The 12,673-nt window shown below is 41.0% G+C and overlaps 1 protein-coding gene across 4 annotated transcripts in view; it reads left to right on the forward strand.

The window, feature by feature from the left end:
* Positions 1-12,673, forward strand: part of inpp4b (inositol polyphosphate-4-phosphatase type II B) — a 176,929-nt gene that overhangs the window by 133,723 nt on the left and 30,533 nt on the right. For all 4 annotated transcript variants that reach the window (XM_030741749.1, XM_030741740.1, XM_030741757.1 and 1 more), the window contains 3 exons: positions 2,298-2,481; positions 11,402-11,728; positions 12,507-12,645. In XM_030741749.1, coding sequence (XP_030597609.1) covers positions 2,298-2,481; positions 11,402-11,728; positions 12,507-12,645 — 650 coding nt within the window. The remainder of the gene's footprint in view (positions 1-2,297; positions 2,482-11,401; positions 11,729-12,506; positions 12,646-12,673) is intronic.

Here is a 12,673-nt window from a genome sequence, read left to right on the forward strand (position 1 = left end):
TAGTAATGTTGGTGTTCTGTGTGGTGGAGTACTTCACATAGTTTTCCCTGTGTCTCCATCTCACTTGGTGATTGCTTTGATTAGCTTTAAGCTTGTGGGTGGTAGTCCTCCAGGGGGCTCATTAGCCATAATGACAAGGCCAAAATTTTAGTTAGCCAGTGAGACATAGGAGCTAGTATCTACTACGGCTAATTTCTTAAGGCCTTTAGCTTTTCACATTTATTGATACATCATGAACTGCTGTGGCAGGCAGAGTAGGACCCCAAAATGCAGACTCCAGAGACAGACTTAAACACAAAAAACTCAGCTTCATTACTGGTAAATACTGGGAGAACAGAAACTCACACACAGCAGGAACACAATGATGACATCGCGACAAGGACAAAGTGAAAACACAGACAATATATGCACACCAGGTAATGGGCAACTGGGAAACAGCTGGGAAAGAAACACAGGAAACAAAACTAAACCCAAAGCACAAGGACCAAAACATACCAAAATTAAACAGGAAGTAACCAAACACAAAGACCAGGACTAGGACACACGAACATGACACAAGGGCAGGAAATGAACAACAAACACTCAGATCAAAATCCAACAAAAAAAATGCTGGTTCAATGGACCCAGGATCATGACACAGGTAGTGGTGTTTCACGCAGGGCAACATCTAAAGAATCACTTTCTTTTCTCTGCAAAATGTTAGGAGTGCTACAGAGAATACTGAATTATATTCTGCCCTCTTTGTGTGCACCCCTCCCTTCATCTATGTCTTTTCTTTTTGCTCTCTTTCTTATGTCAATTATGCCTTAGGATGTGGCTCTGGGGTCTGGCCTACATAGAGGTTTGCACTGGGAGGGCTGCAAATGACTGCCTCACTCCACGCTATATTTGATGACGGGAAGTCAGCAGAAACTCATTGAAAGTCACTGGAACTTTACCCGAGGAGAATGTTTGATTGGAGTGATTTGCCCTGAATCTAGAGCTGACAAAAGGTGTTTTTGTCTGCGATTAAATAGCTCCCTAGAAATGAAAGGAGGATTAATTATTCATAAAGGGAAAATGGGTTGACACTGGACTACAGGTCCATTTTGACAGTTCAAGCTGAGTACCTGGAAAGTGTTCCCTCTGACACGTCCAAAGCAGCAACGCATATTGAAATGCGCTCGGAAAATGAGTGCACCGAAACAATATGTTTATAGTCAGCACGGTTAATTGTTTGTTATTACTTGACCTCGACGCAGGGATGATGAGCCCGCAGGGATTTCTGTTAAGTTTTAGTGGCATTGTTATGCAATAGGAGTATCCAACATGTTTAATTTTATGGATGTAGCCAGGGGCTGACACTTGAGAAGCAAGATACCAAAAAGACACCTAACAAAGGTCAGTGTAATTAGACATCACTGCTTACTTTAAGTCACCCTTTAACTAGCTGTGCAGCAGATAAAGCCATTTTTGTTTGAACAACAGCCATCTTTAGCATGCACTGCAGCACTGAAACTCAATTGGATTGTACCTTTTTCCTATCAGCTCCTGATATTGAATGTTAGAATAACTCAGGTATTTCCCTGGTGAATTCACAGCAAGTAGGTGGATGTCAGGTTTCCTGTCTCCTACACAGTCTTTCCAGGCATGCCACCCCTCAACTCAGATTCTTTTGTGTGCTACTTGTGAGAAAGGGCACATTATCTCAACCTGCTCTCCTGAAATTCATAAGAGAAAACTGCTTTTGTGAATGAAAGCCATTAAAGGTGATGTTGCTTCAACTTGGTAGCTCTGTGGTGCAGTAGTTAACGCATTCACCTTACATGCGAAAGCTCCCTGGTTCAACTCTAGGAGGAGACACAAGCCTGGAAGGGTTGCATCAGGAAGGGCACCTGGTATAAAATCAAACAAATCCATCTGCTGTGGCGACCCCTTTGGGAAACACGGGAACAGCTGAAAGTATCTTTAAGTGTAATTATGTAAATTGCATAATAGCTGGTTATGGTTTCAAAAAATGCTCTCAATGGATAAAGCACGTCTTTGTAGTTTGATATTAAAGCCTGACACTTTCCCTACTAACCCTATTCTGATAGCTTTGGCAAATGCTATGTTAAGTGTACATTAAGAAAACCAACACCACCTGAACAGCTATATTCTCAATGTTAAATTATAGTGGAGTATTTTGTTTTTGTTTTTTTTCTTAATAAACTGAGACTCCTTCAAACCTTTCCAACCAGATATACTATTACTAGTTCATGGCCAGGCACTGCAGCCTCTTCTAATTCTGAAGTGACGTTTTTTTTTCTCTGTCACAGCTTCAGCACTGCCTACCAGTGTATCTACTACTCCCCAGAGCACACAGCCAAAGCTCAGGAGGTACTCAGCACCATGAGCCTCCTCCAGCCCCTCATCACGAGCTTAGTGGACCAGCTCCTTCAGGCTGCCCATGAGCACTCTCCACCTGGACTGAGGGATGCACTCAAGCACCTTTCTGACAAGGTGAGGCAGCATTTAAACCTTTCATGCACCTTCACTTCCATCTCACCTGTCCGTTTATTCCTCTTTGCCTCAAGCTCCTGCAGTACACAAAGCGTGGATGTATCATGTCTGAATTGTCAGATGATTTTTACCTCAGAGAGGAGAGCCCTACATATTAATGTTTAACCCAAATGAACTGGCTACGCTCCCACAGAAGTTATCAGCTCTGGTAATCCCTCACTGGTAGTTGGCTCATTACAAACAAAAACTGCAATATTCTGAAAAATAGCTTTAAAAAAAACTGCAGTTGATTTCATACCATTGCACACACACACACGCACGCACGCGCATACATTAAACGGACAACCCCAGGAATAAATCCATAACTCATCATAAAAACGCCAAACTAACAAAAGTGAATAGAAGCATGGAGGTTTATGGAGTTGAGGCGTTTTTATCAGTATAATTAATGAATTACATCTGGTGCTGTCAGATTGCAATCTGTTGTGGGAGAGATTGTTTTTGCCACAGTGGAATAGAGCCCAATCAGCCTGCTTAATTGGTACATTCGCTCTGTCACCACTTCTTCTCATCCTTGATTAGACACGCACACATTGGCCAAGTAAACCCCTGGCCTGGTCAGCACAAGCAGTGCTGTTCTCTGATTAAAATCTCAAGCTGTGTTTGTTCGCGTACGTGAGTGAGTCTGAGGGTGACGGAAGGAGGAGAAAGTGTCTCTGTATATTCAATAGCTGATGTGGCATAACTCTCTTAAAATCCCAGACTCTTTAATCATGAGCAGCACGCAATATACAAGTATTTCTTCCTTCTTCACACCTGCGCAAACAAGTCAAGTCTGTTTTGTTTTTCTGCAAAAATCTCAAAGGAATGGTTTGACATTTTGGGGAAAAGGTTTATCATCTTTTATGACCACACAAGAAGATCGATACATCTGTCATGTCCATATGTAATGTATGAAACCTTATCCAGATATTGTTAGCTTAGCTTAGTGTAAAGATTGAAAATAGAGAAGAAAATGAGCCTAATTTTATTGGGTAGCTTTCTTTCCTTTGATTGGCTGCAGTTAAAGCAGCAGTGCACTTTTTTTTTTTTAACTCTTAACATTATGAAGTCAAGGGGTCTCACAAAATTGATGACGAAGGTGACTTTCAATTCAATTAAATTCAATTAATTTTTAGTTATATAACACTAAGAGGGGCCTGAAAGCTGAAGGCTCTGCCTCCCATTCTACTTTTAAGTATCCTAGGAACCACAAGCAGGCCAGCAGTCTGAGAGCAAAGTGCTCTGTTGGGGTGATGTCCTATGGGGTCTTTAAGATAAGATGAGGCCTGATTATTTAAGACCTTGTATGTGAGAAGAAGGATTTTAAATTCAATTCTAGATTTAACAGGGAGCCAATGAAGAGAAGCCAATATGGGAGAAATCTGCTCTCTCTTTCTAGTCCCTGTCAGTACTCTAGCTGCAGCATTTTGTATCAGCTGAAGGCTTTTCAGGGAGCTTTTAGGACAGTTTGATAATAGAAGAAGAAGAAACAGCCTTTATTGTCCCACAGAGGGGAAATTTGGGTGTAACAGCAGCCGCAGTTATTATAAATATAAATAAAAATATAATAATTCACACTATTAAGAAAAGAATATATATATATATAAAATCAACAAACAAGATTAACCTTAATACTACTAATAATAATAACACTATATACAATGTACATGATGTGCCTGTGTGTTGAACCTTAACAGGCCGGACTATTTACAGTATATTATATATTATCCTACATTGTGTAGGCTATTGTGGTTTTTGTTGGGAGCAGTGATGGTTATAAAGTCTTACAGCTGCTGGGAGGAAGGATCTGCGGTAACGCTCCTTTGTGCATTTAGGATGCAGCAGTCTGTCACTGAAGGAGCTCTCCACCTCAGCAACAGTTTCATGCATGGGATGGGAGACCTTGTCCATCAGTGATGTTATTTTGGTCAGAGTCCTTCTGTCTCCCACCACCTGCACTGAGTCGAGAGGACATCCTAGGACAGAGCTGGCTTTCCTGATGAGCTTGTCTATCCTCTTCCTCTCAGCTGTAGACAAGCTGCTGCTCCAACATACTGCTGCATAGAAGATGGCTGATGCCACCACAGAGTCATAGAAGGTCTTCAGGAGTGTCCCCTGCACTCCAAAAGACCTCAGCCTTCTCAGCAGGTAGAGTCTGCTCTGACCCTTCCTGTAGAGCGCATCAGTGTTATGAGTCCAGTCCAGTTTATTGTTTAGGTGAACACCCAGGTACTTATAAGAGTCCACTATCTCAATGTCCACTCCCTGGATGTTCACCGGTGTCCGTGTGGTGGGTCTGCGCCTGCGGAAATCCACTACCAGCTCCTTGGTTTTAGCGGCGTTGATCAGGAGGTGGTTCCGCTGGCACCAGTCCACAAAGTCCTGAGTCCACTGTCTGTACTCTGAGTCATCCTCACCTGTGATGAGGCCAACTATGGCAGAGTCGTCAGAGAACTTCTGCAGATGGCAGCGTGGGGAGTTGATGGAGAAGTCTGCAGTAATAATGAATTACAATAGAATAGAATTAGCTTTTCAGCATCACTCTGAGAAAGGATGTTTCCAATTTTAGAAATATTGCTCCAGTACAAAAAAAAGTGGTCTTACATATTTGTTTAAGGTGTGCATTGAAGGACATGTCCTGGTCAAAAATGACTCCAAGATTCCTCACAGTGTTACTGGAGGCCAAAGTAATGCCATCCAGAGTAAGTATCTGGTTTGACACCATGTTTCTAATATTTGTGGGGCTGAGTACAAGAACTTCAGTTTTATCTGAATTTTGAAGCAGGAAATTAGAGGTCATCCAGGCCTTAATGTCTTTAAGACATTCCTGCAGTTTAACTAAATGATGTGCATCATCTGGCTTCATGGATAAATAAAACTGGGCTTCATCTGCATAACAATGAAAATATATGCAATGCTTTCTAATAATACTGCCTAACAGAAGCATGTATAATGTAAATAAAATTGGTTCTAGCACAGAATCCTCTGGAACTGCATAATTACTTCAGTGTGTGAAGAAGACTCCCCATTTACATGAACAAATTATATTAGATAAATATGATTTAAACCACTACAGTGCAGTACCTTTAAAACCTATGGCATGCTCTAATCTGTGTAATAAAATGTTATGGTCAGCAGTATCAAAAGCTGCACTGAGGTCTAGCAGGACAAGCACAGAGATGAGTCCACTGTCAGAGGCCCTGAAAAGATCATTTGTAACCTTCACTAATGCTGTTTCTGTACTGTGATGAATTCTGTACCCACCCGGCTGAGTGGCTACTAATGGAAACACGGCATAAGTATTCTGTCACTTTCTGGCTGAGTTGCTGTGATTCCTAAACACTCCCACTTTGCAATTATACCACATACAGTTGATTGTGGAATAACTAGGTTGCAACAGTGCCGTCCTACTACACTACCACACTCAAATTCAGTGAGATCTTTAGAACAGTGCATTCTTTCACAAATGTTTGTAAAGGCAGACCGCATGGCTAGGTGCTTGATTTTATACACCTGTGACAATAGGACTGAAAACACCTGAATTCAAAGATTAAGAAGTGTGACCCAGCCTTGTCCATATAATGTAGTTTTGTTACCACAGAACCTCCTCATGGTCCTTCAGCAGCAGTAGTTGTACTATGTTCAGCTCTTAAAGCCATTACAATATTTCACAGTTTTCTGACATAAAAAAAAGTAACAAAATAATTGGCAGATCAGTTGACAATACCATTAATCATGACTTGAGGCCTAATACAAGCAAGATCCCTGGGATTTCTAGAAAACAAAATACAGATAAACAGGATTTTTTTTGCCACAGTGGCTTTATTGACAGTGTAGGTTATGACAGGAAAGCAGGAGAAGACATGCAGCAAAGAGCACAGGCCAGGATTCAAACCTACGCTGCCAGCTTTTGCCTTGCGGCATATATGCGGTCACCTGCTCCACCACTGAGCCACCCTGGCACAAGAAACAGGTATTTTTTTGTCCGTCATAGAGAAATATAAATAAAGTTGGATGTACTGGTGAAAATGTTTCTTCTGCAAGTGTAAGGTTTCTTGAATGCAGAGTGTGACTCACACCATTAGAGAATCTGGGAAAAATGAAACACTGCCTCCGAAAAGCTGGGTTTTACAGAAAACTTTTATTCTCCCCAAGCGCTTCCCATGACTTTTCCATCTAAGTCCTAACCACTTGTCTCCAATCCCAATCCACTGTTCCAATGGTTTTTTGCTGCACACTTCATGATTAGCTTTGGACATGGCCAATGTGCTGTTGCTTTTCTATACATGATAATGATTTTGTTGATGATGATGACAATAATAATTTCACTCTGATGATAATTATAGTGAAAAGGCAATTGCAACACACCCCCCCCTTCCTCCAGCTGTGTCCTTGGACAAGTTATATGTTCCCACTGTAACGTTACCTGGAAAGACCTGCAGGTTTGATCATCTATGCATGATTATGTTAGATTGTGTTGTGTATGGAGGTCATGAATGCAGTCCAGTGTTGCTGGAATCTGACCAGCTCTATCCACTCAGCCTCCTTCCACCTCTAAAGTGAAGTTTCATAGACTGAAACATTTCTATTTTTATCACAGCCAAAATGTGCTCATCCTTCAGGGTAAAACCATTTGAAACCATTCAGGGTGAACAGATTCCCACAGTTTTCTTCTTCTTTAGATCAAACCTAACTTATTTTTTCTTTGCCGGAGTGCACAGAAGCATTTTCCAGACTTGCACTCCTGCTCAGTCAAGATCACATCAGCAGATATTTTGAAGAAAACAGAATGTCACCCCGAGGGATTTTGAGCATTTCAGATCCTTTAAAATGGGTAGGTGTTGAAGAGTTACACTAAGGGAGTAGGTTTTGCATGTGGAGGAGCAAAAGTTGCTTTGGTTGAAGCTGCAGTGCATTCCTCCTTTGCCCGGTAGGGATGCACGGGTGATATTTTACTTTGAAATCATATGTGTGTGGCTCTTACAGTAGAGTGCATCATTAAAATGTTGCCTGTGCTTCACTGTAGATCATAATCTTAGTGGGTAAAAGCTCAGTTTAATTTTTTTTTACATAATTTCCTGTTTACTCAGTTGATTGATATGTTTGCTTTTAATCGAATCCCTTCACATTCATCCTGGAAACAATGCATTGCATTTATAAGAAAATCATTTCAGCATCATAGAGAGTTACTGCTTGAGCACTGGCACATTCAAATAATAAATGAGTTCTCTGACCTCAGGATTATGAAGTGCAAATATGACCTAGATTGTTTTACAGTATGTGATTTTGTTCTGTCATCTCAAGAAGTGAATAATACAGGGTGGCATAGATTGCAAATTAACATAGAGGTCAGATAAGCAGAGTTCAATTTGAATATGAATTTACATTTTGAATCCCCAGTTACTGCTTAATGTTTTGATTACTTAGTCAGATGTGACTCTTTTCTTCATGTGGACATTTTAGTCTTTGAAGCTTTATTTTTGTCTCATGTGGAAAACGTGCTTTATTATAAGATTTCACGTGTTTCACGCCCTGACCTATTCATGAATGCAGGTTTTAGCTTTTATTATTTTAAGTTTGTTGTTTGAGAGAAATGCATATTCATATACACATATTTTAGCTCTCGCATACTGATGGAAGACACTGTGATTCATGCAAGGCATTAAAAATGGCATGAATTAAACACAGTGGTGTTTTATGTGTAGTTATTTTTTTATTTATCTGCCTAAACATTCAACAAATGTTGAGGTAGAGTTGTAGAGTGGTAGAGTTGAAGATGTTAAGATTTGCGGTGGGTGTGAGCAGGATGGACAGGAGTACATCAGAGGGACAGCTCAGGTTGAGTGGTTTGTAGACAGAGTTAGAGAATCAAGGCTGTCATGTTTTGGACAAAGGAACAAAGGAAGGATTGTGGATATATTAGTTAAAGGATCTTGAAGATGGAACTGCCAGGACAATGAAAATAGGAAGACCCACAGAGAAGATTCATGGATGCAATGAAGGAGCACATGCAATGTTGGTGTGATAGAAGAGGATGTTAGGGATAGAGTGAGATGGAGGCAGATGTGGGACCGACCAAAAGAAGGAGACGAAGAAGAAGAATGTTGACTCCATAGTATAGTGGTTAACACACTTGCCTAATGTGTGAAAGATGCCTGGCTCAAGAGTGGGGGGAGACACAAATCCCTGCACATGTAGATTCATTCACTGTGGTGACCCTGTGTTAATAATAGGACAAAAAGGGATAGGGGATGAATCATAATCTCCCTCTGTGTTTATACTCTGATGGCAGTAGAATAAAACCAGCAGGTGAATGATCAGAGAGATGCTCTATGACAAACCAGAAAAAGATAAAAAGATGTTAAAAGTATTCTCTCGTCTGCCTTCACACACATATGAACTTGAATGATATCCCATTCTTAATCCATAGGGTTTAATATGATGTCAGCCCACCCTTTGCAGCGATACCAGCTTTAGCTCTTCTGAGACGGCTTTCCACAAGGTTTAGAAGTGTGTTTATGGGAGTTTTTGACCACTCTTCCAGAAGCGCATTTGTGAGGTCAGACACTGATGTTGGACAAAAAGGCCTGGCTCACAGTCTCCACTCTAATTCATCCCAAAGGTGTTCTGCTGGGTTGAGGTCAGGACTCCAGAAAAGGGTGATTCGTCACTCCAAGGAACACGTCTCCACTGCTCTAGAGTCCACTGCTTACAGCATCCGATGCTTTGCATTGCGTTTGGTGATGTAAAGCTTGGATGCAGCTTGGCTTGGCCATGGAAACCCATTCCATGAAGCTCTCTACACACTGTTCTTGAGCTGATCTGAAGGTCGCACAAAGGTCGTTGGAGACCTCTGCGCAGTATGTGCCTCAACATCTGCTGACCCCACTCTGAGTTGCTGTTGTTCGCAAATGCTCCCACTTTGTTATAATACCACTAACAGTTGACTGTGGAATATTTAGTAGCGAGGTAATTTCACGACTGGACTTGTTGCACAGGTGGCATCCCATCACACTGGAATTCACTGAGCTCCTGAGAGCGACCCATTCTTTCACAATTATTTGTAGAAGTAGTCTGCATGCCTAAGTGCTTGATTTTATACACCTGTGGCCGTGGAAGTGATTGGAACACCTGAATTCATTGATTTGGATGGATGAGTGAATACTTAAGTTGAAATGTGGATGAGATTTTTGTTTGTTTGTTTTTTGCTCTGCTGACTGGTGTTAATGAGTACTGAAAGATGCAAAAGCAACAGAAGCAGCAACTATGATGTTATGAACAATTATAGACAGGTCCACACTGACAAAATGTATTCAAGACCATTTAAAAGGTGATTTGATCACTTTGAGAAAATGTGAATTAAATAATTAGTGGCTATTAACATGTAAGTTGACCCGAAAGAAACCAAAGTCATTTCAGCCTTGGTCGCATCTCCCTGTACATCTTGATGCTAATGATTAGCTTAAGAAGGACAAACAGATAGATAACTGGTGAAATATGATGACTTTAAACTCATGGTGGTTTGATTGCATGGTAAAATGGAGTAGGAAGAAATAGCATAAAGTCACCCACAGAGGAATAAAAGCAAATGCATGTTATTATGAAGTCTGCTGTCAAGGAATACAATTGTTGGTACTGGAAATGATCTGGTTTCTATGTGTTGATGCCTTGTCATCCAAGTTTGATCACGTTGAAAGAGGCTTCACTACCATGCAGATAGATAGCATCCATTAAGAGCAAAAGAGGGCCAAAGTGCAATTTTGAAAGCACCAGCTCTCATATGACAACCACTTTGATTTTTATTCACTTTTTAAAATCTGTCTGCATTCATGATTTATGACCGCTGCACAGAACAGGAAGTCTTGGTCTGGATATCCATCAGGGGGACCCTAAATTATAACTGTTGCAATCTGACAGTAGTCAGTGTGTTCCCATATTGATGATATTGATCTTATCTTCAGTGAATAATGGACATTCGTGTTCACAGGTTAACAAGTTTAAATGGGTCACGAGCTGAGGAAAGTTCAGAATCACTTCATTATGACATCCACACACGGCCTTTTTGGTTCTGGGATGTACAGGTCTAGCCTGGGGTTCTCTCTCTCTCTTTTTTTTTTGTTTTTTTTTTTTTGTTTTGCATAGTTATCTACCTCCTTGCTGACAAAGCAGTCTCCATAATTCCTGTCAGTTTCAGTAATCTCACTATTCAGTCCATAGCAGAGAGGTATATGAGCAGGAAAGAGGGGTTTGTTTGGAAAATATATGGATGCAATGACCTCGTAGGTTTCTTTTCATGGAGGGCTTGGCTTATGTGTTTTGTTCGACTGCATTTGTAATAGAATGTGGTAATAGAATTGCTTATTGCAGTGGTAACTCAATTACTCTCGAGAGCCCTTATCATTTTTTACGCCGTGGCGGCGGCAGGTGTAAGGCTACTTGGTACCAGGATCATCATCAACTTACAGTAGCTGGGGAATTTGAGATCAAAGGAGGTGTGCTCCATGATGGAGCAGGCAGGAGGAGGAGTAATTGAATTGTTTGTTGTTTGTTTCGTTTTTCTTTTCGTTCTTTTCTTATTTATTTATTTTTGGCTTGCCAGCTGTGCTGCAGTAATAGAGAGCACCTTCTTTATGGGGAAAGAGAGGATTCATTTTCCTCATTTCTTTTCACTTCCTCTGTAAATAGTTACTTGCTCCTAAGTTCACTTCTACCAGTGTTTTCTTCTCTCCCTCAGCAGCGTGACAGCCTCTCTCTCTGGCTCACTTCCTCTGTGTCTTTTGCTTTTTCAGCATTTACATTTTTATCTGTTGTCCTATCCAACAGTAACTTTCAGTGTCTCTTTTTTTTGTCCAATCTGTCTCTTTTTTCTTCCCTGCAGACAGAACAATTTGTTCACACACTTAAGGATGAATTGGTCAAGAGTGCACTCCTAGCACTGCACGCAGCGCAGCCGGGCTACATTTCCAAGAACCAGAAGTCGACTCCGGTGCAGAGCCAACATCAAGGCCACGCCAACCAGACCAATGACCAGAATCAGAACCCAGTTCAGGGACTTCCAGGCCACAGTCCGGCCACATCAGTCCCTGAGAGCACAGTGGTGTGTAATAATGTGGAAGGATCCCAAACAACGGCTGGAGGAGAGCGTTTGCCACTGAAGCACCAAGACACCATACCGCACCATAAAGAGTATGACGAGGAGGAATGGGTACATCTTACTACTTTTCTAAGTCATTCAGAAACATTTAAAAATTGTGATTATTGTTTTATTTTAAAGCATGTTTTGACAAACTGAAGTTTTCCCCGCTGCTCCTTATAGTAGAGTGCACAGAGGTAAAGCAAATGCTATTACAGTACTGTATTACACATTTGCAATGGCAAATAATTACTCACAAAATTAGATTGCATACCAAACATTAGCCTTTTAAGTGGATTTTTTTTTTTTCTCAAAGGGGTTTGAATATTTCATCATGACAAACTGACTGAGGAAGATAATTATGCGGTATCCTTGTCACTGAATTTAAGCCATCTTGCTTCTTTTCATGGAAGTGTCTATGGCTGTTAGTTTCTTTGTGTGTGAGGACAGCATCTGCCACACTGACAGCAGGAGTTCATCATAATTTCTGTACAGCAATTCCTAATTATCTTTCACCATTATGACATATTCAAACCATATTTTTAAGTAGCAAATACCAAAATATGCCTCCCCAAACACACACCCACAGAGAAAGAAAGTCTATTCATCAGTGACCTGTAGGAGCTCAGGAGAAGAAAGAGAAAGCTGGAAACAATGGAAATGCTTTGAGAGTAATCGCAGCATATCCTTTCAGTAATTTCCTTTTGACCTTTCAGCCAGAGTTTGGACTGCACAAAAAAAAATTACCCTTTTTGCTTTGCCTCACTGTCTCAAACTTAGACAGTGTGAGGAAGACAGGTGTAATCAGCGCGGCTCATCTGACTGCTGATTGTGCATTTGGCTCTTTTAGGACAGGCTCTGGGCTAATGTGGCCAAATGTCTCAACTGTGTAATCGCTATGGTGGATAAACTCCAAGAAGAAGACAACACCAAGCAGGATCCAGTCCCAGAGCATCAGCTAGCTGATGTCATCACCTCCCACAATCCTGGTAAATTACATTTTCAGTTTGTTTAGCC

This window comes from Archocentrus centrarchus, chromosome 1 (genome assembly GCF_007364275.1).
Source record: "Archocentrus centrarchus isolate MPI-CPG fArcCen1 chromosome 1, fArcCen1, whole genome shotgun sequence".
Lineage (NCBI taxonomy): Eukaryota > Metazoa > Chordata > Actinopteri > Cichliformes > Cichlidae > Archocentrus > Archocentrus centrarchus.